Genomic DNA, 26,386 nt, shown 5'->3' with positions numbered 1-26,386 from the left:
TGGAGAAGTACTTTGATCCGCAACATTTGCAACAGACCAACAACAGATTACCCACCAAACCGCCTGCCCACCCGCCTGCCCGACCACAAGCTGATTCCGACACACCCCTTTCAAACTTCAATTACGCAGGGGTATTAAAAAGCGTGGAAATGAGTAACACATGCGCTCTTTATTTTCTTACTAAAATGCATGGGTGTGCAAAAAGTGCACAGCAAAAAAGCATAATGAACGCTCACTGATGCTCACTGACATGTCATGACACAATGTACAACTTTAGCAATGCGCAATCACTTGTTTACTGTAAACAATTTTCCGAAGTTTTAATGTTCAGTCTATTTGGAACACTTCTTTGGACATCTTGGCTTTTGAGCAATTTCTACATGTGGCCGACTAGTCGTTACCCACGAAGGTACATGTACATGAAAAATAAATCATAGACCCATCTTATAAAACAAATAATGCACATTTTCAAATTTGTGCTTCCGGGAATGTATTAACAATGTTCAGCAACATGCTCGCACTGCGCTTTGTGCTTGTTTCACCAATGTAAAAACCCTTGAGTGCGCTGCACCCGGGGGCAGATCTCCACTGATGCACTCTCTCCTGTGCATTATTTGTATAATATGTCATGACTATGCATTTCGTGCAAAGTGGGTGTGGCCTGTTCGGCTTTGCACAAAATGAATAATATTCATGTCAACTAACAATGATGTCTAAGCCGGCCTGCCTGGATGACTTTCACCAGGGTGAACCTACCTTGACCTGGTTGTCGATGACTTCCTGCCACACGGCGTACCCAGCCTTGAGGTCGGCCATGATGTTCAGGAGTTTCTGTTCGTAGTATTCCTCCAGCTTGCTGTAATTGGTGCCAAACTGGTGCTGTTTCATGAAGGCGGTGATATTGGGGTTGCTCCTCCTGCCATTTTAGCATCAACAGAATGGGAAAATGAAACCTCGGGCCATGAACTTGTTGAATAGGACAAGGTGTGTGCATTTTGTCAAGAGTCATGTTGAATCATAGACTGGTAAATTGTTGGCTACCTTTCAAGTTGAAAACATTTACTATTAATAGTTACAGCTAGATCACACATGTCTGAAGAAATCTATTTAAAGTGAAGAGCCACGAACAGAGACACATCAGCAAATTTTCTGGATATCAATGGCACTGAGTGAAATTGCTGGCAGTCATTCAATATACACTGTACACATATTTCAACAAATTATGCAATTTCAGCTCACTATTTTGGAAGTTTTTCCAAATCATTGCATATTTTTTTCACAAATCATTCTTTCTTCAACAAACATTTGAAGTAGTTTCAAATTGTACACAATAGTAATTACCTTTAATACATAAGATGTAGGCCTAATGAATTATGTGTCGCTTTAAGCAGTAGCAAGAGTAATCATAACAACAATTCTTGTTGTTTAAGAATTCTTGTGTTGCAACAAGAATTTTAATTTCTAGTAATAAAAGGCATACATGATGTACAGACTAGGTAACATGAAATGAAAATGTAAGACATATGTGTGCATATCACAAAGGTATTAATAGAACAGCATGGCTCTTTTGATCTGCACGACTAAAAAAGCAACAACAACAAAAAATTGAATAAAAAGAAGAAAAGAATTGTGGCAGTCTACTCACCAGCACGCGAAATTGACTTCGTCTCCCCCCATGTGAACGTACTTATCCGGGAAGAGGTCAGTGACCTCTGTAAAGAAGGTCTTCAGGAAGTCATAGTTGGAGTCCACTGTGGGGTCAACAGGTCCGTACTGTCCAGTGGGACCCTTCTCGGTGTAGCAAGGGGTCAAGAGGTTCGGAATGGAGACCCACGACTGGGTGTGGCCGGGCGTGTCAAACTCCGGCATGACCCGGATACCGCGCAGGCGGGCATACTCAATGACTGCCTTCACATTCTCGCGGGTGTAGACGTGATGTTGGTCATAGGCTCCCTACAATGAATGAGAGTCGGGAAAGCTTAAACCCTTTGCATACCAGCGACATTTGATGGCTATAGTTTGTAAGATGTTCTCATCGATAATATATCAACCTTCAATACGTGGCAAGTTTTGTAAACTCACTTCAGTATATCGATGCTATACATACACATGTAGGTTAATGGTGATATAGGAAAGGCATTGGATAATCCATATTCACTAGTCATTGACAATTACTAGTACTTTACCCTTACTGTGCATTTTTTACCAGTTGGCATGAGCCCTGGGTATTGATAGATTGAAGTAAATGTCAATGAATACAGATTGCCTAATCTCCCAATCCCTATAGAGTACCAAAATCTGTGAACACAATACTGTAAAACATGATATATTCGCGGCATGAATTTTTTGTGAATTGGAGCCGGCGGCCTTTTTTGCGGCATGAAATGTTCGCGATCTGCCACTGGCATTCAGTGCATATAGTGTACAAAAGAACTTTCGCGTGCATTTTGATTTCGCGAATCTTCACGCTCGCGAAATTCGCAAAATTAAAATGTACGCGAACATTTCTCATTTTACAGTAGTTGATAACCACACTCATACCCGGTTACATCCCACTGCCCAAAACCTTGTCCAAGGGTATCTCCTGTGGAACCAGCACTGAGTTATAACAAAAGACTGCGACATCATTACTTTAATATTCTATAGTGTCAATACAACCTTACTCTGGAACTGATACACATCACTACCCCTGAGTGGGCTTGCTGATCTACAACAAAGTGCAATTTGGAACTGAATGCTCATGAAATGTTTGCTAAGTGTCTGAGCACGTACAATGTACAGGGTTAAGGACATATGGTGTACATATTTGTACCCATTAGCATATAAATGAAATATGCTAGTGGATGTGACTATTGCTTGCACAGTACAGCCAGGGTTAAAAAAAAAAAAAAAAATTGCTATATATTTTCACACATGAATTCATGAAAATTTGAATATGCTGAGCACTGAACATCATACTCTTCACAAGAATGGACTCATTATTTCTCAAAATGATTTGCTAATGCTAATGATCACAGGAATAACAAAATATCGTATGTTGTGTTGACACACAATGACCGCTATTGGAAACATTTTTTCTTTTTTTTTAATGAACATGATCGTCTTCAAAAATGCCTTTAGAACTACAGCTCATGAAAAAAAAAAAATCAATTTTGTCCTTAATGAGATATCTGTGAACAGACTTTAAGGATTAAATGGGACGAGGGTCTCGGAAGAGAATGTGCTTTACTGTAGATTAAAATGTCTGCTTATACCAAGGAAAATCATTCCATCATACATGTATGATTCTTGATGAAAATGTGGGGCCTACCATTATTTGATACAGTAGACCTGTCAATAGATGGGTCTTCATCAGCTTGAGTTTGAAGAATAGCTCACTTATGGGGGATCAGAGAAATAAGCCCGAAGTCAGCTGAAATGTGCAATCGCGTCTTCACCAGCTCGAGCTTCACGCACGTTCGGGTTTAACCCTAACTAGGCCGGGGGGGGGGGGGGGGGGGGGGGAGACCTCCGAGGCCCCCCCCTCGACGTTCCGCGCGATGTATCGCAATCGCAAAAAGCTATCGCCGCGACGTTTCATGACTTTTTTCTTTCGAGTCTCTCGCATCTTTTGACACCAAATTTGCGACGCCCGGGCGTGCGGTTCCGAAGTTACGCATAAATATGTACATGCATGTCAGACCAAAAATTGCTCAAAAACGTGAATTTGTGTACAATTTCAATGCAAACTGTGCTTACAGGCAAATTTCATAAAAGCATAATTATTTGGGTGTTTTATTGATTAAAATCAATGAATAACATATTTTCTTGTTCGGAGCGATGTCGCGGACAAATTTCATCGAAAAAACAATGAAAAACATAAAGTCGAAAAAACAAGGAAATAGGTAAGAAATTCAAAAAACAATAAAATACTTAAGAATTTTTTCTGATATCACAACTTTTTTTAAACAACATTTGCTAAGGACACTAAAAATAATATTTATAAAAAAAATGTGTCTGTTTTGAGCTTAATTTTGTGATTTAGACCAAATAGTCTGATTTCATGCATCATTATGCATAAATTAGCATAATTTAGCATAAATGATAATTTTTTTTAAAAATTAACTTCATGGTATTTTAGTTTACATCATAGGCAATGTGTGTGCCAATTTTCGTTGCGATCGCGCTGTCAACGGCCGAGATCTGGAGGGGGGCCTGGGAGCCCCCCCCCCCGGCTCTATCAACTACCTAAATAGCCCAGCCTAGTTAGGGTTAAATAAGCTCGATGCTGGCGCCGCGAACACACTCCGACCCGACTGCCTACGTTCCTGCGTGGTGCGCAACACATGCAGTGCCGATGTTTAAGCTCGAGCTGATGAAGACGCATTAAGATTAGCACGCTATTTTGCAAATTAGCTGGCTATTCTGCACATAAGTCCAAGATTTCTTTGGCTCATTTTCCGATCGGAATAGCCCGCTATTTTGGTCTTCATTGCAAAATTAGCAGGCTATTTTCTGATCGGCTAATTCTTTGGAACAGAAATAGTGGGCTATTCTTCAAGCTCAAGCGGATGAAGACCTACCTATTTTGTATAACACAGTGACAGCACAGCACTATCAGAATAGTCGACATGTCAATTCTAGGAGGCTCTGAGATTAACAACATGATCCTTGTATCTTAGTAATGATAGACAATTAGATAACACTGACACAACTCATATTGGATATTAAAGTACTGACCATCAAACAAATAAAGGGGGGCGGGGAACAAGTGGCTGGGATATGATAAAGGGTCACCTTTTGACACATGACGGGGTAGGCAGCACTCTCGTAGGGAAACGACTGGTCATCGACTATGTGCCAGTGTAAGACGTTTAACTTGTTGTATGCCATTGCGTCCTGAAGAAGAAAACAACAATAACAACAACAAAGAATATATCAATACATGCATGGCTGATTCACTCCCATGAATTATGGCAATAAGTGCTTACACAGTATACTACTGGTGAATTAATTTGTAGTAACTTGTTTTCTTCATGTACATTTAAATTGATAGTAGATCAATTCTTATAACTTTGCATTAAGTTCTGATTGTACATCTTGGATATGTATTACACATGTAGTATAAAAATTGTGCCTTTTCACATGACATCATAGGCAATTCATAGCATTCATGATTTGTCACAAACAGCATGTACACTGTCTACCGATCACCACTTCTGATACACTCCTTCTGTGATCTTTTAAAATGTTTTGAGATTTTTTCTGTATCATACTCTTATACTTAAAGCTGACACATGCTGCTGATCTTTGCCACTTTTCTGCAAGGTCATTCATTTATCAAACAACATATATTTATGTTTTCTCTTTACTGGTATGCATAAGTGAATCTCACTTATTGTGGAATATGTAGACAAACTTCAAATGAGTTAAAAAATGATATCAAAATACAAGAAGAAATACAATCATTTGCAGTTTGTATTCTGAAATTAAAAGCCTGAAGATGAACATTGATCCACTGTACAATCAGAAATGAAGAGAAGAATGGGAGCTTACCAGAGTCTGAAAGATAGAGGACATGCTGAGATAATGTCTGGATGAATCCACCATGAAACCACGATGCCTGAAGCGAGGGAAGTCTGTAATACTCGTCTTGTTGATCACACGCTACATAATCAGTGGCACAAAAAATAAACATCACACAATTAATGGCTAAATTATGGCAATAATCACTGTCATCACTGTTTTTGCGTAACTATGCCTCCAATATTTTTCTGTATCGCTGGAGTTGCAACTATAAAAGCACTCGGAGAGTAAATACCTCCGCCAAGCAGCTAATTTCCACTCATACACGCATGCTGAAATTTCCCAGTGATAAAGAAGCCTTGTGTTTATCTCACCAGCTTCCTGCTGCAAAGCCCCTTGAGCAGAGCACGCTTTTTCGTGCACATACGCAAACCTTGAATTCACACAGTTTGAACTCACATGTTCATTTACCCTTTTTTTAAAAAAAACAAAATATAAAAAATTCTTCAAAAGTTTATAAATATTCCCCAGATCACTACCAAAATGTAATCATCTGTTCCTTTTGTCAATATCAACTTTTTCTACAGGTTTCAGTGAAATCTATTTACAACTTTTTGAGGTATTTTGCAAAGAGAGAAAAAAAAAAATAACAGTGACCAAAAAAACCCAACCTCCTTGGCAGAGGTAGTATTGATCCAAGCACTTCTATTCTTCACATGTTAATTTACACATTAAGTGAAGCTGATTCAAGGGGATTTTGTTTGATAGTTTCTTCATATTGAAAGTTCACCTCAACACATCATTGACACAACTTTTATATTTTCATGCCAATTTTGAAGAGACTTCTGCCATGCAGTTTGTTTGATTTTACCAGAGAAGTGTTATACATGTTACAGAAGGAGAGAGACTTTCTTTGCCTTTGTGCAAATTTATGGGTAGGTTCTCATATCATGACAATATTATCGTATGATATAGGTATTCCACTGGCTCTTCCATAGAGTTTGGATATGGCGACTAAAGACGTCATTCTTAATTTCAACAATTTAAAGCCTTATTTCATCACAGATGTTGAAATCCTGAAAGCAACTTGGTGCTGATATTGTATTCAACAAATCCTTCAATTTCTCTCCCCTATTCCCCTTTCTATTAGTGCCCCGGGGCTGAAAAATGAATATTAAGTGTATCATTTAGAAAAAGAAGTTCACATTCAACCATCTTGCGCATATTTGTGAGTCATCTTGTTCACTAGGTTTAGCATCTGAATCTTGCAGATTAATTAATTGGCTATGGTGTATTTCTGCATACTATACTGGCATTTTACAGTTGAAGAAGTACAGTTTTTGCTGATTTTTGTGCATTTGTTGTGTTCTTTGCACACTGAAAAACTGCTGCCAAAAATATTGAAAGGGACAGCAAACAGCTGCTCAATAGATTTGTCATGATTTTGGAATGATGCAGATTTATACAGAAGAGGTTTCTTTTGTCACAGTAATCCATTCACACCAGCAATAGAGCATATAACATCTCTACAGCTTGGAGCATGGGTACAAAGGAGAGATTCTGATTTCTTTTCCTTCTATATTAACCCGTTGAGGACGAGTCCCGAGTATACTCGGGCAGGGGTCTAGCAAAATCAGTCCGTCCTCAACGGGTTAAAAGACAAGTCCACCTTCATAGACATGCAGGTTGAGTGAATGAAACAATATTAGTAGAACACATCAGTGAGAGTTTGAGGAAAATCGGACAATCAGTTCAGAGGTTATGAATTTTTGAAGTTTCTGCTCAGTCACGGCTGGATGAGAAGACTACTATAGCTTGTGATGTCACATGTGTACAACGATATATTATAAAGAAAGAATAAAGAAAATTCAACATATTTTCACTTTTCTCTCATAACAAATGAACACTCGACATCTCTCTTTCAGAAGGCAGGGGGAATAACATTACCCTTAACATACATCAGTAACAAGTCAAAGAAATGTGGACTTTATTCAAAAAAGTAAAGTTTTGTGAAATTCTCTTTTTATTTTCCTTAAAATATATAGTTGTACGCATGTGACATCATACACTGTAGTAGTCTTCTCATCCAGCAGTGACTGCGCAGATATTTTAAAAAATCATAACTTTTTAACGGATTGTCCGATTTTCCCCAAATTTTCACTGATGTGTTCTACTAATACTGTTGCATTCACTCAATCCACATGTATATGTGAACCTGCATCACAAAACCAACAAAAAGTCGCCAGCCACAGATTTTTAGTTAAGGAAAGATTCTGAAAGAGCAGATTCTAAGCATTAAAATGATGTATAACTCAAATGAAATGGACTCACGTAACCTATCCATATAAATGGAAAGAAAGCACACACTCTGGAAAAGTGTGAACCGAGAAAAGAGGCTCTGAAGTACAAGGTCTATTCAAGCACTTCATCTTCACCAAACCGCGCTGGCTGTGTGATGAATTGGACAAAAAACAGGGTGTAAACAACTGGAGCAACAACAATGAAGAGATTAACGGATTAAGCTCAAATTAGACATGCTCTATTAACACATTCTGTCCATGATTAATGCCAACTTTCAAGGCAGTAGCTTTATTCCTTCAAAAGTTACTAGACTTAAAAATGAAGAATGTGCTAGAGATTATCAAGAAATGAACAGGTGCCTCCAGATCTCACTAATCTAGGAAAAATGGTACAAATGTAGTAGAAAAACTGCTGAAAATGCCTTTTCCCATTCATTTTTTGATCACAAACTTAAGAATAATGTAGAAGAAGGGTAGTTCTTTTAGAAAATATGAAAAACCCAATATTGACTTGGTTGACCCGTTTCACCTTTTTTGAATCCTCACGTAAAATTAAGGGGTGCGACTTTTTGTGCGATTTGTGGCGCATGGTCACATATGAAGGTGGACTTGTCCTTTAACACCTCCCTGATTTTACTCTATGTACCAAAGGCAACTTGGATCTGGTGCATAATCACACTTCATTACTCACCCCACCATCACTTGAACCGTATATCAACTGGCTGAATGTTTCCAATCCTGTATGAGAGAAGTTGCACAGGGGAGAGGTCAAACTATGTAGTCCTCTCAATTCAAAATACTTACTATTACATTCAGCTGTCTGTAAGGTTTGTCCCAGTCAGTTCATGTGATTCAATGTAAGAACATGCTGCTGCTAGAAATCTTAGATTGTCTTCCATATTCCTCTTTAGTGCCTCAAATGTGTACTATGAAACTGCACGTGTCGCAGTTTTTGTATGTCTAACGTGTAGCTGCCTTTGCAGAAATATAGAACAATCTGTCAACTGGTGTGCTTCTCTGAATGGACTATTGATACAACAACAACAACAACAACAACAACAACAACAACAACAACAACAACACCACCAACAACAACAAGAACAAACACTTTGGACAACTTCCTTGCTCAGAAGGCTTACAACATTTAGACTGAGATCTCAATGTGAATCTGTTCTGCTTCGTTACTTTGTTTTCATTATTCTAAGTGCATAAGTGTCTTAAGGGATGTGTTTAAATTGATACACATGTGGTTATATCATTACAACAAAACAAAAGCAGGTACACAGAGGTTAACATTATTGTCAGAGGCACCAGTCTAAAAATACATCTTTAGCCTTTGTGGCTGCTGCCTTTCCTGTCCTCAGTGAATACCAGAATAAAATATTGCTGTTCCTATATTCTTGCATTCAGTATCTACAGAGGAGTGAAATTTCTTGGCCAATAATTTAGACCACAGACAATCAATGCAATGCCCATCAAACTTTAACCCCCTATCCCCCTCCCTCATCCCAAGGGGAAAAAATGTTGGTACATGTACATGTACTTGAACATATCACAGGCCTTATCCATGTACTATCAATGCTTGCTTTATTTTTAGAAGATGTCACTTTGAGGCAGGAGATGTACATGTATGATGTGATTCTCTGAACTGAAGGAAGTTGGGAGTAATAATTGATGTTCATAAATACAAGTTCAGCATTAGGTGAGAAAGCCAAAACATGGTTCTCATATGCCAGCAGAACTGTCTATAATTACTCTAAAATGTACATGTATGTACATTGTATATGTGTTTAAATGAGTGAAATAATACTGTGATAACACGATTTCAGTTGGGTAACGACAGAAATGTGAAATATTAGGCCAACAAGGTTTTGCCGGAAGTCCACAATCTAAGAGCTTACCCGATCATAGTTGTGACATAATATTTCATAATCGATTATTGGAAATCAAAATGTCGGGCCACAGCTACATCCATCGATCGATCTTCCACGCTAGAGTGAATCCCATGCAGTTTGTTTGCACGGGTATGATCGATTGTCATGTTATGTACTACCTTCCCACAATGCTGAATGTGGGGTTCATGGGTAGGGTTCTTCTGGAATAAAAGTCTTCTATCTATAAGACTGAAATTCTTCTACACTTGTGATCTCACAACTCTCCAAAAGTAGTCATCATTCTGGCTAATTGCATACATGCCACGTAAGTTTCAGTGTATTGGAAGCAAATTCCAAATGATAAAATTTTCAGCCTCTCCAAGAACTATGTTTTGGCTTTATACCGCGGGGAGGGGGACAGCATAGGGGGTGATGGTAGCAAATAAGTTTCCATGATCACCCAGTCAGTACTATATGACTGGTTACCTCTTATGGCACCCCAAATTGATTTTGCAGTCAGAGTAGCTTTGGGAGAAGAGACTGACAAAGTATCTGAAAAAAAAACCAGACATAAAGTTTGAGAGAATTAGTTAGTAGGTTGAAAAGTCGTTCATTCATTTGGTATTTACAACCTTGAATAAAAACTTCAATGGTTTATGCATGCACACTGTCATACTTAGGTGAGCATTCCTTCCTTTCTTCTGCCTAACACAGCTGAATCGACTTCTTTTCTGAAACTTTAACATTGTGCGATGCCAGCCACCATAACGAGCATTGTCAACTTTACTGTACAACCCCTCTTTGTGTCACAAAACTGCACAACCCATGAAGTAGGTAAACAAGCTCATGTTGACTCAGAATTTGAATCAACAGTTAGACAACTTAGTAGAGCAAAGCACCATACAAATTCATGTATTCATCTCTGAGACTTTAATAGAGTTCTATGAAATATGTCTAAAAAGTAAATAAATTGTGTTGATGTTGATCATGTGCCACTGCACAAAAATGTTCTTTTCTTTTTTTCTTTTTTTTAAACTTGCTGTATAGAAAAACAAAAAACTCAGGATTCAATTAATTTCATTTCACAGAGTCTGGCCACAGATCACCTTGGATCTTGTATGAATGCACAAATACAATGAAGAATTGAACACAATGTCTTTCCCCACAGTTGCCTGCAATGCATGAACTCACAGTTCTCATCTGACTCTAGACTTGGATAATCCTGGCACGGTTCCATCACGTTAATATCGAGACCTGTCAGTTCGGTCGCTGAGGGCGCCGTGAAGGCCATAGGTGACCTACGTCTACGGGCTGCCTGCGGGGTCCCGAAGAAGATGATTCCAAAATACCTTGCAAAGGCACTATCCAGTAGATCGCATCGTACTCCAGTCGCTGTAAAACTACACAGGAGAATGGACCCGAGTTCTTATATATCCTTACACATATTTGCTTTTCTGTTTGTTGCTGTAAAAATATAACACTAACTAGTTGAAACTTTGGTTCTAGCATACTGAGATGGTACAATTGTAAAAAGTTTGCAGTACACCATGCACAGTGGTCTTAAAAAAAGAAACAATGGTACCGTTACTTTTTCCTAGGTGAGCATCAGGCTTTGCTGTGGAGCATGGCAAAAAAGCATGTCTAGTATTTAACTCTTTATGGGCCCAAATTCACGAAGATGGTACAAATGAAACCATGGTTTAAACCATGGACAAAAACCATGGAGCGCCAAGTGTCGCATGGAATATTTCATTTCGAAATCAGACATTTCATTGATGAAATGATTATTTTGTAACAAAATGACAACATTTTGTAACTAAATGAACACTTAGTCCACAAAATGATAATTTAGTTAATGAAACGGTCATTTTGTCGACGAAATGACCAATTTTGTAACAAAATATTCTGTACAACACTTGGTGCTCCGTGGTTTTTGTCTATGGTTTCATTTGTACCACCTTCGTGATTTCAGGCCTTTAGGTACCGGTACCTGGTTCGCACACCTGACTCAGTTGATGTCATGCCAAGTTCACATATTTTGCTTGAAGGCACAAGCCCACCCACACTGATTGATAACTCACCAAATACCACAACAGTATAGGAAAAGCTCCACTTGCAATTCTATTCCTCACACATGTAGCTTGCGTTGCCTTGTGATTGAATAGCCCTGTTCCATAGATAAGGGCTTTTCACATAAATTCTATTCTTATTGCAGCTTTGTGTGTACAAACTTCATGCCTTCCAGACCTGGGAAATAACATAGCTGCAGGCCATTTGCAAGAAAGCAATCATAGCTTTGTAATACAATTTACATCACAACAAAGCTTGGAATTTTCTCTCCGACTTTGCTCATTGCAGGTCTAGCATTTAAATGTATAATCTACTTGTAGAACAAGTTTCATGGCTTTAAAAAATAGCCTTTTTGAAAAAAAAAAATGTTTGGTGTATTGCAGTTCCAGAATAATGTGGCACTCAATGGGTTTATATCGTGGCTTACACATCTGCGAGTTAAAAGTCAGAGACTATTGTTCATGAAACTGTTATACCCAAAGCAGCATAAACTGGCCCAGCAAATCATTTTCACAAAATAACCAACTAGGAATAAGGGTTTTTGCCTTCATTAGGGAGCTTTAGATCTCCAACACCAATGCTAACCTGCTGAGGACGAGTCCAGAGTACCACGGGTATACTTGGGCAAATGTCTATGAGAAATGCGTGTTGTAGCAAAATCAGCCTGTCCTCAACAGGTTAAGAGGGAAAAAAAGAAACAGTTCTGCAGTGCACAAAACCGCTTATCAAAATCGATCTCGCATCCTGCTCTTCTGAGTTTTCACAACAGTTCTGGGCCATTTTAGCGTCCACTCAAATTCATGACGCGGAGAACTAATTGCTGCCATTATGAAACACAACACAAGGGGCACTACTACTGTAAAAGTGGATATTTTGCATGACTAATTTTTCGCGCTCGGCGAGTTATAAGAAGAGTTTCGCATGATTTTGATTCCGCGGAATCAAGACATCAACTACTGCAACATATGGCAAGCAAAAATATTCGCATGCTTTTATTTTCGGGATAGTTTCTGGTTGCACGAAAATGCACGAAAATTTCAACACCACTAAAATGTCCACTTTTACAGTATTTAACTGTGTATATGTATGCTGTCTCTTCTGTCTAAATCTAATGATACTTTGCAACACGACGCAGGGAGAGAGGAGAACCGTCAATGCAACCATCATTTTTATATCCACGTCACATATGATATAAACTAAAACTCGCTAATATCTTGACTCAACTGTATTGGCTAAAGGCCAGTGCAGATCAATTTGAATTTCTTTCGCTTACTCAAATCTCTCCTCCGAGACCAGGGTATAGACATCATTGGTGACTTGGATCTCCTGGGGCAAAGGCCAAGGGGATCCTCTGCTTGCAGTTGTGACTTGCCTTCCTGGCAGAGCCTTCTCCAAATTCAACGGGTCACTCAGGGAGGCGTCGGTCCAGCACAGTGCCCACGATGCCAGAACCAAGAACAGCATGGGGCAAATTTGGAGGGACTTCATGTTGAACCTGGACATGTGAGCATAACAAACAAACAAATGACACCTGGTTGAATAAAATTGTATGGACCATCTATGAATGTCTAACTTGACCAAACTGTGGCCCTTCATACCATTACTTTCTGCAGGAAGAGAATGAAGTTATTCACTAGGTCTAGAACAATCACTTTTGGGTGCAATTCAAATCTGATCAGAAAACTGAACGGAGAATGAAGACAGAATTCCTACAATCTTTGTCCTGAGGGCATGAAATGGAGTACAAAAAGTGCAATAAATATCAAAAGCCAGACACATAATGACACAGTAGAGTGTGCAGTACCAGTATTCAAGAATCTCACACCATAAGCATAAACTGACTGAGATCAATACCTAATTCTGTGGTCTAGTGGTAAATAGTCTATAAATCATACAGGCTGTAGACCAAGAAAACTCAATCACTGGATACTGTATATGCTGAATATTTCTTAAAGTTTTTATTTTTGCCAATTTCGCGAGTCGGGTGCTATTCGCGAAATTAAAGACACACCAAAATAACAACTTCGATCCCGGTATGAATGTGACAAACACACACATATAATTTCTCTGTTCAGTACTGGGCAAGTCCAAGATAAGGTCCCCTCAGAAGGCAAAATTTCATCTTTGCTCAATATTGACATGTTTGGTATCATTTTGAAGCTTATGAGTTGAAGTTTTGATTTCCGTGGAGGAAAAAATGATATTATGTAAATTTATGCAAATTTCAATGGCTTCATTTGCATAAAAATGAAACACAGCGTTACGTATGGGACATTTATAAAAATTCATATTAATTCAAAGGAAAGCAAATGATATTTGATTAATATGTGGACATAAGAAGTTCATCACATAGTTTAACTTGGTATGAAAATTTAGGGATTATGCAAATGATTATGCAAATTAGCTCGTGTCCTATCATGAGATGTCCCATACGTAACAAAATGAGGTCATTTTTTTAGGTTTTTTCTGAAATTGCTAAGGTTATTTTAATGCCCTTTTGGAAAGTTCTAATTTATTGTTTAGAGAAATTAAATACCAGAGAAAAAAGGAAAAAAAGTAAAAGAAATATTTCTTATTAGGCATTGAAATAATGTTACGTATGGGACAAATGTGTTAAGTATGGGACATCCTCATACATATTGCATGTGAATGCATGTAGCTAGCTGGGAAGTCTCTCAGTACACAAATGGTCAATCATCCTGAAGAAAGCATCCCAACATTGTAGCTACTTTTTGAGTTATAGACACTTGAAACAATACATGAACTTGACTGAACAATTTCCAGAAAGGGGGAGGGGAAAATGGCAAAATACACAATGAAAAATCAGCATTAAAGGGATGGCATAGTTTCTTGTAGAAATAGGGATTCAGTTTTCAATATTTAAAGAGATGATTGGAAACCAATTATATGAATTACTTAAGAGCACGAAATCCTAAGACTAGAGGAATTCAAAGTTTATGTGATGGAGATCCAATTTGAAATGGTTCTGATATATGGAGAAAAAAAATAAAAAGTAAAATGATTTTTTTTTTTAATTGCAAGTGATACACAAATTGTCCTTATTCAATTTCAGTAGTAGCCACAACAAAATTCATGGGTATACATACCGAGGTGTGACTTGAATCAATGACTGACTGCTAGACAGACATCATATCTACTCGAACACTGGGGTTCCACACAGCAAGTATTGCTTATTTATTAAACTTGATATTTCTTGTGTCAAGTTGCTTTTTATTGAAACTAAATGGCAAACTGCCCTTCATCAATGGAAGTAAACACTTTAACCTATTCAATTTTTCAGTAGTAACTATCCTAATAAAAATAGGGCATACATACTCAGGTTGGTCATAAAAAATATAGAATATGATTGAATGTGATTATGATGGTAAATATCTGGGGAATATTGTTCCCTTGTCAATCTGGATCAGTATTTGAGTAATTTCAACTGATTCCACCTCAATAATTATGCAAAAAATTTGTTTATGAGTATTTTGCAAAATTATTTTGCAAAATACCCATAAACATGGTTCTCCACACACTGAACGAATGGGGGACAAAGGGCATGCATAAACAGGTTGGTAATAAAAATATAGAAATATGATTGAATATGATTATGATGGTGAATATTTGGGGAATATTGTTTCCTTGACAATCTGGATCAGTATTTGAGTAGTTTCAACTGATTTTACTTCAATAATTATGCAAAATACCCATAAACATGGTTCTTCACACACTAAATGAATGGGGGACAAACTGTCCCATACGTAACTGTCCCATACGTAACACGTCATGTCTGTCTTTAATTAGAACCTGTAATTAGAGCTTTTTGCCTAATGACATGAAACATTTTTCGCGACTACTCCGCCGCGCGAAATTTTTTGACCGCGCCATTCGCTGACTTTTTACTTTCAAGTCTCGTGCATCTTTTGACACCATTTTCGCGAAAATCGCACATACTGTTACGATGCTGCGCGACCTTTTATACATGCCTGTCAGACCGAAAATGGCTCAAAAAACGTGATTTTGTGTATAAAGTCTATGCAAATGGAGTTTTCTCTTCTTATTCATAAAGATTATAATTATTTTCACTTTCATAGGCTGAAACTAATTAATTTTAGCATAATTATGCTTGAAATAGGTTCTGTCATAAATTTTGAGAATAAAAATGATAAAACAAAAGGTTGTAAAAGCAATAAAATACATAAGAAATTGATTTTGATACCAGATTTTTTTTTCATGTACATTGTTAGGAATGCTACAAAGAATGTTATCACCAAAAATTAGGATTCTAGGAGCTTTAATTTCTGATTCAGAGCAAAAGTATGATTTTACGCATATATTAACATAATTATTATGATGAAAATTTCAATTTTTTAAAAAATAGTTTAGTAGACTACGCCACAGGTAATGTACGTGCCAATTTTCATGGCGATTGCACGAGCGACGGCCGAGATCTCAGGGGGTGGGGGGTTGAATCAACCTCGCCCCGGCCACAGAACACCCAAAAAAGCCCGACCTGGTTAAAGGGTTAAGCCTCTCAGTTGAGCTAAAATGCTTCAGGAAGAACAAAGAAATGCAACTTGCTTCATGTACTGTGATTGTGTCAGAATGAACACCACACCCTCCTTTGATAGCTCTTTGTGTAAGCTTAGTGTGGGCCTCACTCCAGACCAGCCCCGTTTCATAAAAAGTTGATATGATAACAACTCTTGCTGGGATGTCAATTGTCATGGTAACGACATGAATGCAGCTTCCTGATTGGCTGTTGCTATAGGAAGTTGTCATTCCAGCAAGAGTTGACATTCTAACATCTTTTATGAAACGGGGCCTAGTTTTAAATGCGACCTCTTCTCCAATCACCCACCCCTCTTTGATGCAACCTCTTCTCCAATCACCCACCCCTATTTGAATGCTATTCTTGATGCGCCTTTGAATCCTTACAGCTTTCTGTTTACTCCAGAAGATTTGGGATCTAGCAATACAAAGCCTCCATGAGTCCTGTAGGCTTTTGTTTTAACTTAAAGGACAAGTTCACCTTCATAAACATAAGGATTGAGAGATTGTAACTATATTAATGTAGAACACATCATTGAAAGTTTGAGGAAAATCGGACAATCCGTTCAATAGTTATGAATTTTTGAAGTTTTTGTGCAGTAACCGCTGGATGAGAAGACTACTGCAGTGTATGAATAACTCAGATGTCACATGCGTACAACAATATAAGGAAAATATAAAGAGAATTTCACAAAATTTCATCTTTTGAAAAAAAGTACACATTCCCTTGACTCGTTACCGACATACGTTATGGGTAATATTATTCCCCCTGCCTCTAGAAAGAGACAAGTCAAGTGGTCTTTTATTATGCGAAAAAAGTGAAAATATGTTGAATTTTCTTTACATTTTCTTTATACTGTTGTACGCATATGACTCACAAGCTGCAGTAGTCTCCTTATCCAGCTGTTCCAACACAAAAATTTTAAAAATTCATAACTTTTGCATCGATTGTCCAATTTTCCTCAAACTTTCACTGATGTGTTCTACTTATATTGCTGCATTTTCTCGATCCTTATGTTTATGAAGGTGAACCTGTCCTTTAAAAAGTGCTAGAATAAATTATATGTAGGATGTACAATGGTTTATAGGTAGTGTGCAGTATCAGTAATCATAAAATGGGTTCAAGAATGTAGCCAATTGGAAGCGCTGAAATGAGTCACGTGTGCGTGCATTAATTTCTCACTAACATGCACAGCCTGACGTCACAATGTTTACACTAGCAGTGCACACTCAATCAGTTGTTACAAGTGCGTCGCGCGCTACTATACGCGCTGTCAATCCTGTAAACAACTTCTAGTTCGGGCTGCCGGCTGGCCTTTCTTGTGTGCATAACATGTGTGGCGTACGTATACTCTTATACGTACAGTACTTATATGTGCGGGATTTCCGAGTGCGACGTGCGTAAATGTTTGGGACGAACATCTTCGGACATCTTGACTCTTGAGCGAGTGCTACATGTTGCTGACTGGTATTGACCCACAAAGGTACGTGAAAAATGCTGTTAGTTTTCGACCCATTTTATAAAACAAATGATGCACAGGATTATATTTCGTTAGTGGAGATGCAGCTCACTCTCGGGTATTTACAATGTAGTGCAACATGCACTCGGCTTCACCTCGTGCATGTTTCACAATTGTAAATAATAAGTAACGGCTACAGTGTATATTTCAGGTATTAAGTTACCAGGCATCAAGCTTTATTCTTGATGTGCACTACATACCCTACTAAATTACCATAGTTATGGGTAAACTCGACCTAAGTTATGAGTATGATTACTATGAAGTAGTGGGTAAACTCGGTCCCTACTATAGCGCACTCATTACAACAAAGGGGCTGAATTAACCCACAACTACGGTATGCAAAGGATCATGATCAGTCGCCATGTTACTGTTACAGTAAATTGTAAGGATGAATAATTTACATTTGATTTTGAACAATGACTTAGGCTTAGCTACAGATGTATTGTTAGTCAAGCAGAAATTGAAAGCAGCATGACCGGCACTGAATCGAATATTCACGTAAAATTTACATAGATCTACAATTATGACAATGCACTTAGCTTGGATGACAATCTGACAATAAAGAAAACTGCAATCCTAGGTACAAAAGAAGGCCAGTGCTGATGTAAATTAAATAATGCAAATTCTAATTTCGCATCCCTGGCCTGCCCAGTTGATATCTCAAATTCTGCATACCCAAACTCCACCAAAATCACAGGATATACTTCATACTCATATAGCTTAGACTATTTCCAATCACTCACATAAATGGTCACATACTCTACACTTTTGTACAACCCTCAAAAGTGCATGATCAGGGGGGCATTTCAAGAAGCATGTCGTCCGACAATGTTGTCGGACAAACTTGGGCATTATCATGATATAGTCCCCACCTAGATCCCCATCACAGTGCGCGTGACCCGTGCGTTCAGGGTTAGGGTTTATAGGGTTAGGTAGGGTTTTATTTAGTACGGACATGTTTGTCAGAAAAATATCCGACCAAACTGCTTCATGAAATGCCCCCCCCCCCCCCCCCCCCCCCCCCCCCCGATGATTGCTGATAATGATCCTCTGTTTACTCTATTGACAAACAAACTGTAGTGTATAATCACCAAACATATCAGTTCGGGAAACCCACTCACAAGGGGGGCCCCTCCTTATAAGTAACCCATCCCCCTTATAAGTAACCCCGTCCCCCTTATAAGTAACCCCCGGGGCACCCCTTATAAGGAGTCTCCGCGCTTTTTTGCAATGCAACGCGAAAATGAAAGGACTGCGGCAATTCGCTTGATTATGTCCATAAAGCTTCACAAGTTTCCTAGTTACTCACGAAATTTGAGCAAAATCGGTTTGAGGCATCATATCTAAAATCATGGATTTAAATGCGATGTCAAACGACCCATGCGAATGCTGAAATGCGAGCGATTACTCACGCCAGTAATCGCTCGCACTTCAGCATTCGCATGGGTCGTTTGACATCGCATTTAAATCCATGATTTTAGATATGATGCCTCAAACCGATTTTGCTCAAATTTCGTGAGTAACTAGGAAACTTGTGAAGCTTTATGGACATAATCAAGCGAATTGCCGCAGTCCTTTCATTTTCGCGTTGCATTGCAAAAAAGCGTGGAGACTCCTTATAAGGGGTGCCCCGGGGGTTACTTATAAGGGGGACGGGGTTACTTATAAGGGGGACGGGTTACTTATAAGGAGGGGCCCCCCTTGTGAGTGGGTTTCCCGAACTGATATTACAACTGTATAAGTAAATTTAGACGTATCCTGTGACCTTGTCTATTGTTCATTCACAAACCTCACGTTTTAGACAGCTCTGCAACTTTGGCCTGCAGTTCTCCTGACCATTCTGAACGGAGGAATTCAAGCAACGGGAAGAAGAAGATCACCGATGTGACCGAATAAAATTTAGGTCTAACGTTTGTTAGTTAGACTTAGAGAGGAGAGTTTACTGAATATTACGAACTTGAATTTGAATTGTACTTACCACTCCTTAACTAATTAATAGCTGGTTTGTGCACATCTGCAACTGGGTACTGCCTCTATCACTGTCTATTCACCTGGCCTGGCCTGGTTTATGAGGTTATGATAGAAATCTTACGGAACAGATCAGAGAACGTACACACACGGGACTATTGAAAATGCCATATGTACAGTACACGGTCGTACGATCACGAATGCACGAGAGAAATCATGTGACAAGTTTTCTGGTGGTGGTGATCATGTGACTCATTTCGCTGGACGCTTCCAGGCCCGTGTCACGAATAATATATCTCGAAGAATCGCATCGACTACTAACGATGAAATTGTACAGATAACTACGAAAGAATTCGAAACAAGTACTAGTACCGGGCATAAAGCCAGTGCTCCTCACAGTTTATAGCCTAGGCCCTATAAAAGGGCAGAATATGTAGGCCTACATTGCTTTGGAAAAGAATAGATCTTTCATACTCGATTATAATCGCTTACTAAATATAATCGAGTACAATACAATGATATTGTTAGGGCCTAAATTTCTACAGCGCTCCTATACGAACTATATTAATTGGTCGGCAGCTTCATAGCACTTTTCATCACAATCGTCTTGAACAGCACAACTGCTACATATAGGACCAATAGGCTTATGAATATTTTCTGTTTTATACACCCAAAACAATTTCAATCGAACACCAAAAACAACTTACCAAAATTAACACACCATGCATTGATTACAATACACATAGACTCTACCAAAGAGACCAAAGAAACCGGAACCCCTATACCAGCACAGTATACCGACTTACTTATGGCATAAGATAGTACCAGTAAAGAAGATGTAACAGAGACATTAACCCTCAAAAAGAGAGATCCGAGAGAGAAAATATCGCTCTACCCATCTATCTCCCTCCCTCTCTCTCTTTTCTCTCTATGAATTTTATTATGTATTATATACATGTATATGTATATGTATATATATATATATGTATACACACACACACACACACACATATATATATATATATATATATATATATATATATGGCACTTATATGTTATACATAAATGCGCAATCTAAAAATAATGCGATCTTGATCTCAGTCTGACGGAAGATGAAAAAAAAAAATACCAAAAACGTATGACGAGGCACGGGCTCCAGACATCGTGCCGGAGTGACTGTCTTCTAATGATAATTGTTCAGGTATCATAGGCATATAATATGTAAGTGCCATATCTCGTAGAAAGAACCAGGATATCATAGGTTATTAAGTTATATAGGTAAAAAGTTGCACAGCTAAGATTATAACGAATATTAATTACCCTCAAAAGATACCATCACCATGGAGAGAAACAAGAGAAGAGAGTTAACAATAAAAGAACAACAACAACAACAATAGACGCCGTATATTTGTTGATCTTTATTACCTTCGGGATAAACTCACTGAGGCAAATTTTCAGTCCGTGATCCCTGACAAAGATAATGATAATGATGATTATAATAGGGATAATAATTAAACGAATAAATAAATAAATGAATAATTAAACAAGTAGATAAATAGATAATAGAAATAATGATAATAACAGCAAAGATGATGATGATGATGATTATCATCATCATCATCATAATCTTCATCATTATTATTCAGGTCCCTCGCTGTAGGATTTTTTTTTTCTGGCAAATTGACTCCAAATTATACTCACGACCATAATAGGACCGGCAAGGCAAAGCAAAGCTGGGATCTGAACAAAGGAACACTATACCTTACGTAGTGATAATGGATCGGGTTATCAACAAGAAAATTATTTATGTTTTTAAAAGAAATTTATCACTTTTTGCAGAAGAACACAATACTCAATAGAGTGGAGTTGAAAGTTAACAAATAAAAATTTTGAATTTCTTTCAGTCCTGGATGAGAAGGAAAATTATGGAATATAAGATTTTGAAAATCGTTCTAGCTGAAAAGGCGATGTCGGTCACGATCAATGATTTAATGTCGTCAGTTTAATTCATTAATAGTTAAGATCATCTACCAACTTTACCTTGAGGGTTTTAATAAGTGTTGGGTTGCAGTTCGGTGTTCCCAAGATACTAGTTGAATTGAAGGTTCGTAATTCTAGAAATCAATAATGAGGTTCGTTATTATTACCAATGTTTTAACGCATTACCACCCACATCAACGTATACGACAACAATTAGAACAATAAAAAAATGCAAAGTAAAATTAATCTGATATTTTTGAAGAGTAATGTTTTCAATCTTCTGGATGAGATAAAAAGAGAAAAATATCTGAATAACTGCATTTTTCCGTTGTGACGTCGATAACCTGATATTTGTAGGTTCAGAGAGTTAAAATAATGTGAAAGGGAAAAGGTTAGCTGGTATAACAGAGTTGCATCCCTTGCATGCGCCGGCAAGAGTATCAAGCACTGTGACATAAGATACCTTAGAGTAGACAGCTATCGTGGCAAATGAATAATTTATTTTCCTCCACGTTTCCTTTTTTTTTTTAATCGGGAATTGTTTTGTTGTTGTTTTCTGGCAGAGAAATTCAAATAGTGACAGCTTAAGCGTTGACATCAACAATTCACACAAACTCCCTCCCTATTTGAAATTAAAATCCGACTGGCTCTTGAGGTGATGTAAATATTTAATCCGAGCCGACTTCACAGGGACAATCGGGATACTATACAGTGCGTATCAAAAAAAAAAGTCATCCAAATTTGAAGAGCTACTATTTCTTAATTGTCAGCTATGGAGAGCGCAATATTGGTTGAGAAGAAGGGGAACTCTTTCCCTGGATGTACATTGATATCTAATTATGTTGACAAAATATGTCATGCATGCCTGAGCACATGAACTTAAAAAAAAAACAATGACAAATTGCACTTTTTCCAGGTTCGAGTGTTATCGTGAAGGAACATTGATTGTCTCACTGAATGGGTGCTGAGATGAGTCAATGAAAGTGGTCAACTTAACAAGCCAGTCTGCACGACGGGAGGTTTGTGTTTTTCTAACCTTTTATGGTCCACAACTTTCAACATGGCTGACGTTGTCGATAAGTCGGTCACTCCTAAAAAGGCTATATCAACCCATAGGGCCTCATCCACGTGAAGCTCTGCTTATGATGACGGTCCATGATGCCTTAGCATGTTGCTTTGATTCACATGCTATTACAGACCGATGTTGCAAGTTATGAAATTGGCAATTCTTATATTGATTTGTATGTTGTACTCTACATTTTTTTGCATACTCTGTATCACTTTGTTTTAATTTGTATTGGAGAAAGGAAATGCAGAAATAAACCAAACTAAACCAAACCATTATCCGTTTTCTCTCTTCATATTCAAGGCATGGTTTGTCGCTGATTGTGTTTAATATGAACAGAGAAAATGGAACATGCGGGTTGGCCTTTATTGGAGTGACAAAGTTATGTCATGTTAAGGGTTGTGAACCATAGCATTAGAAGAAACCCTAAACACAAACCTGCTTTCCTATACAGGATGACCTATTTAGCCACCTTCATTGACAAATCTAACTAATTCAGGGAGACATTCATTGTTCCTTTATGATGGAACTCAAACTTTGAAAAAAGTGCAATTTGTCATTGTTGTCTTTAAAGCTCATGTGCTGAGCCGTGCATGACATTTTGTCAACATAATAGGTATCAACGGAAGAGTTCGTCTTTCCTCACAACTAAAATTGTGCTCTCCAGAGCTGACAATAATGTTCTTAACTAACAGTAGCCCTCAAAATTTGGATAACCTTTTTTTGATACGCATACGGTGTAAATACTGTAGGGGGAAGGCGAGGCAAACCAACGACAACAAAAACAACTACAATGGCTGGACTGACTTTGATATGAGTCTTCCTTTTGTCATACTAAATATAGATTCTGTGACTTGACAATCAGAGAACAGTATAGAAAACACGAACATTCTTTTAAGAAAAATTATGGAAAAATTCCAATCTTGATCATCATACAGTCTGTTTCTGTCAACAAGGATGTTCCTGCCCGCTTTTCAAATGTGACATAGAGATACAAGTTACCCCGTTCCTTCCGCAATTCTCTAAATACCTCTTATGTCCCCAAACGAGATTCTTTTTGCCCATCGACAGAGAACGAACAGGTTGGTAATCCACCTGTGCGAAAGCAGTCAAGCTGTGCATGCATCCCCTCCCACGGTCAACTACAATGTGCCCTTGAACAATTAAATAGAAATATCGATCGGATGCGATGTATGAATAGAGCGTGCGCTGATGGGCTCATAGACTCTTTTGTTCTACACAAAATCAGGCACCAGAATGCGATGACTGGGGTCAGCGAACACAGAATGTACATGTTCATACAAGTTTTGTAGCAGAGCAAGTGCAAACTAAATCAGAACAAAGGTAAAAATACTGTGATATACGAATTTTTCCAACAGAAAGAGAACAAGTGCTTAAGAATAAACTCCAAGCTTGTTATCTCACTCTTGGGTATACCAGGTTCCCCGTAAGGAACCGGTTACATTATAAATCCTACAGCAACAAGGAAAGCACGCCCATACCGTTGTGGTTTGTTGTTTTTTCCAAGCATGCCCATGTGTTTTTTTGTTTTATTTGATTTGATTTGATTTGATTGTTTTACATATCAAAGACAAATACCATGATACAATCGATAGAACATAAGACTACAAACGTCGTAATCAAAGGAGAAGACAAGAGAAAACAATTTTATAAACATGAATTTAATGTGGGGGACCTGATAAAAAGTGTTCCTAGTTTTACTACTTGGTATGTCACATCGTATCATACATTATGCGATCCACTTTTCGTTTTGTTCGTCTTTTTCTTTAATTGAAATTAATCAAACTATGTGATTGTTTTATATTCGTGCTTTATACTATAAATAATATGCCTTGCTTCACTCCATGCTGGGTGGAAAACAAAAACAAAAACTTAATTGAATTGAAGTGAACTTATAGCGCTACACCTGAGTTTATGTTAAATCTTTCAAGCTCAGCATCCGTAAACCAAATCGTTTGTGATAGACCGATTTGCCAGCATCTCATAACCTCCATTACACCAGATTTTTCCTCATCAACTGAGGGTCTTTGAAGGCAGGAATTGCGGGAGTCGCGGGTTTTTAGTTAGTAGTTTGCCGATTTATTGAGTTTTTGCACTTCGGTGAGGGTATTCGCTATGATGGGTTGCTAAAAAATAATGTCACCTTGCAAGACAACACAAACAGAAAAAACACAGATTTGCAAATAGTTCCATATCTAATCATAGACCATTTCATAGTTTCACACATGATTCCATATCATTCATCTACTCATTTGTTTTCGAAAAAGGAAATTACACATGTATTTTTAAGACCAAGAATTTATTTATTTATTTATTCATGTTTTCTTTAAAAGCAGGGTTGTCCCGTTCAGAGCCTCAATGGCCTGCTTTGCAAGGGAGCCCTGCATCACATACAAAGGTTACAAAATCAACGAATTACAAATAATATCGGGTAACATATATACAAAATAGAAAACAAAACAAAACAAAACAAATGAAAACATAATACGAAATAATACAAGTGGTGGTCATATGAAATGATAACTAAATCAAAAGATAGACTGGTGAAGCCGGAGACGTTTCTTGAAAACCAGTAATGAAGGGGATGATTGAACGGAAATTGGAAGTGAGTTGAACATTTTACAAGCGGAGTATGAGAAGGAACGTTTCTTATTGTCTGTTTTTGGCTTAGGTAAATATAACTGATTCGTTAGGACATGTCTAGTAGGATATATAACGTTACGTCGGGATATAAGCTTACAAAGATAAGATGGGGTTGCGTCATTAACTATTTTATAGGCCAATATACAATACTGATATTCTAATCTCTTTTCAATGGATTGCAATTTAAGTGTATCTAGTAAGCTAACTGTTGATGTCTTATAGTCTGCATTTAATACCATACGAGAATATTTATTTTGACATATTTGAAGTCTATGAATGTTCTTCTTAGTTAAAGATCCCCATACTGTGCAACCATAATCAATATGAGGGAGAATCAAAGAATAATATAATTGAATTAACATATCTTTTGTTAAGCAATGCTTGATTCTACGTATACACATTGTAGCATATGAAACTTTTCTTATAACTTCATTCACCTGAGGAGACCAGTCGAGGTTTTGGTCAACCGTCACACCGAGGTATTTAAACTTCGTAACATTCTCAAGTCTTCTCTCGTTCATGGTAATTTCTTACTCAGAGAAACTCTTTTTCTTTCGGGATTTAAATAACATTTACTTTTGTTTTGTTTGTATTAACCACCATTCTATTTTCCATAAACCATTTACTTAACACATGTATATCTGAAGCTGTTTTTGCACTGACTTCACGCCAAACCCTGAGGAAAAGACGACAATGACAATGACAACACTTCTTACAAAACTTTCGGAATTTCAGTATAGATTATTACATGGAGTTGTTTATACAAAGGAAAATCTTTTTGAGTTTGGTTTCGTTGCAAATAACCGGTGTTCTTTTTGTGAGCAATCGGTAGAAACATATAAAAATTTATTTTTTGATTGTGTGTATGTTAAGAATTTGTGGCAG

At 37.8% G+C, this 26,386-nt stretch overlaps 1 protein-coding gene across 1 annotated transcript in view; it reads right to left on the bottom strand.

The window, feature by feature from the left end:
- The window catches only part of LOC139712484 (beta-hexosaminidase subunit alpha-like), a 42,288-nt gene extending 22,391 nt beyond the window's left edge, over window positions 1-19,897 (bottom strand). Inside the window, exons 1-9 of the mRNA XM_071624299.1 lie at window positions 19,802-19,897; window positions 13,023-13,244; window positions 10,871-11,079; window positions 10,166-10,231; window positions 8,497-8,543; window positions 5,536-5,646; window positions 4,777-4,878; window positions 1,646-1,953; window positions 757-916 (exon numbers count right to left, since the gene is read on the bottom strand). Of these exons, the coding sequence (XP_071480400.1) occupies window positions 757-916; window positions 1,646-1,953; window positions 4,777-4,878; window positions 5,536-5,646; window positions 8,497-8,543; window positions 10,166-10,231; window positions 10,871-11,079; window positions 13,023-13,237 (1,218 nt within the window). The 5' untranslated portion in view covers window positions 13,238-13,244; window positions 19,802-19,897. The remainder of the gene's footprint in view (window positions 1-756; window positions 917-1,645; window positions 1,954-4,776; window positions 4,879-5,535; window positions 5,647-8,496; window positions 8,544-10,165; window positions 10,232-10,870; window positions 11,080-13,022; window positions 13,245-19,801) is intronic.
- Window positions 19,898-26,386: the final 6,489 nt, after the last annotated feature.

This window comes from Diadema antillarum, unplaced genomic scaffold (assembly GCF_040938485.1).
Source record: "Diadema antillarum isolate AM-2024a unplaced genomic scaffold, OU_Dant_1.0 seq00001811_RagTag, whole genome shotgun sequence".
Lineage (NCBI taxonomy): Eukaryota > Metazoa > Echinodermata > Echinoidea > Diadematoida > Diadematidae > Diadema > Diadema antillarum.
Note: the sequence above shows the minus strand (reverse complement) of the source record. Positions and strands in the feature narration are given on the sequence as shown.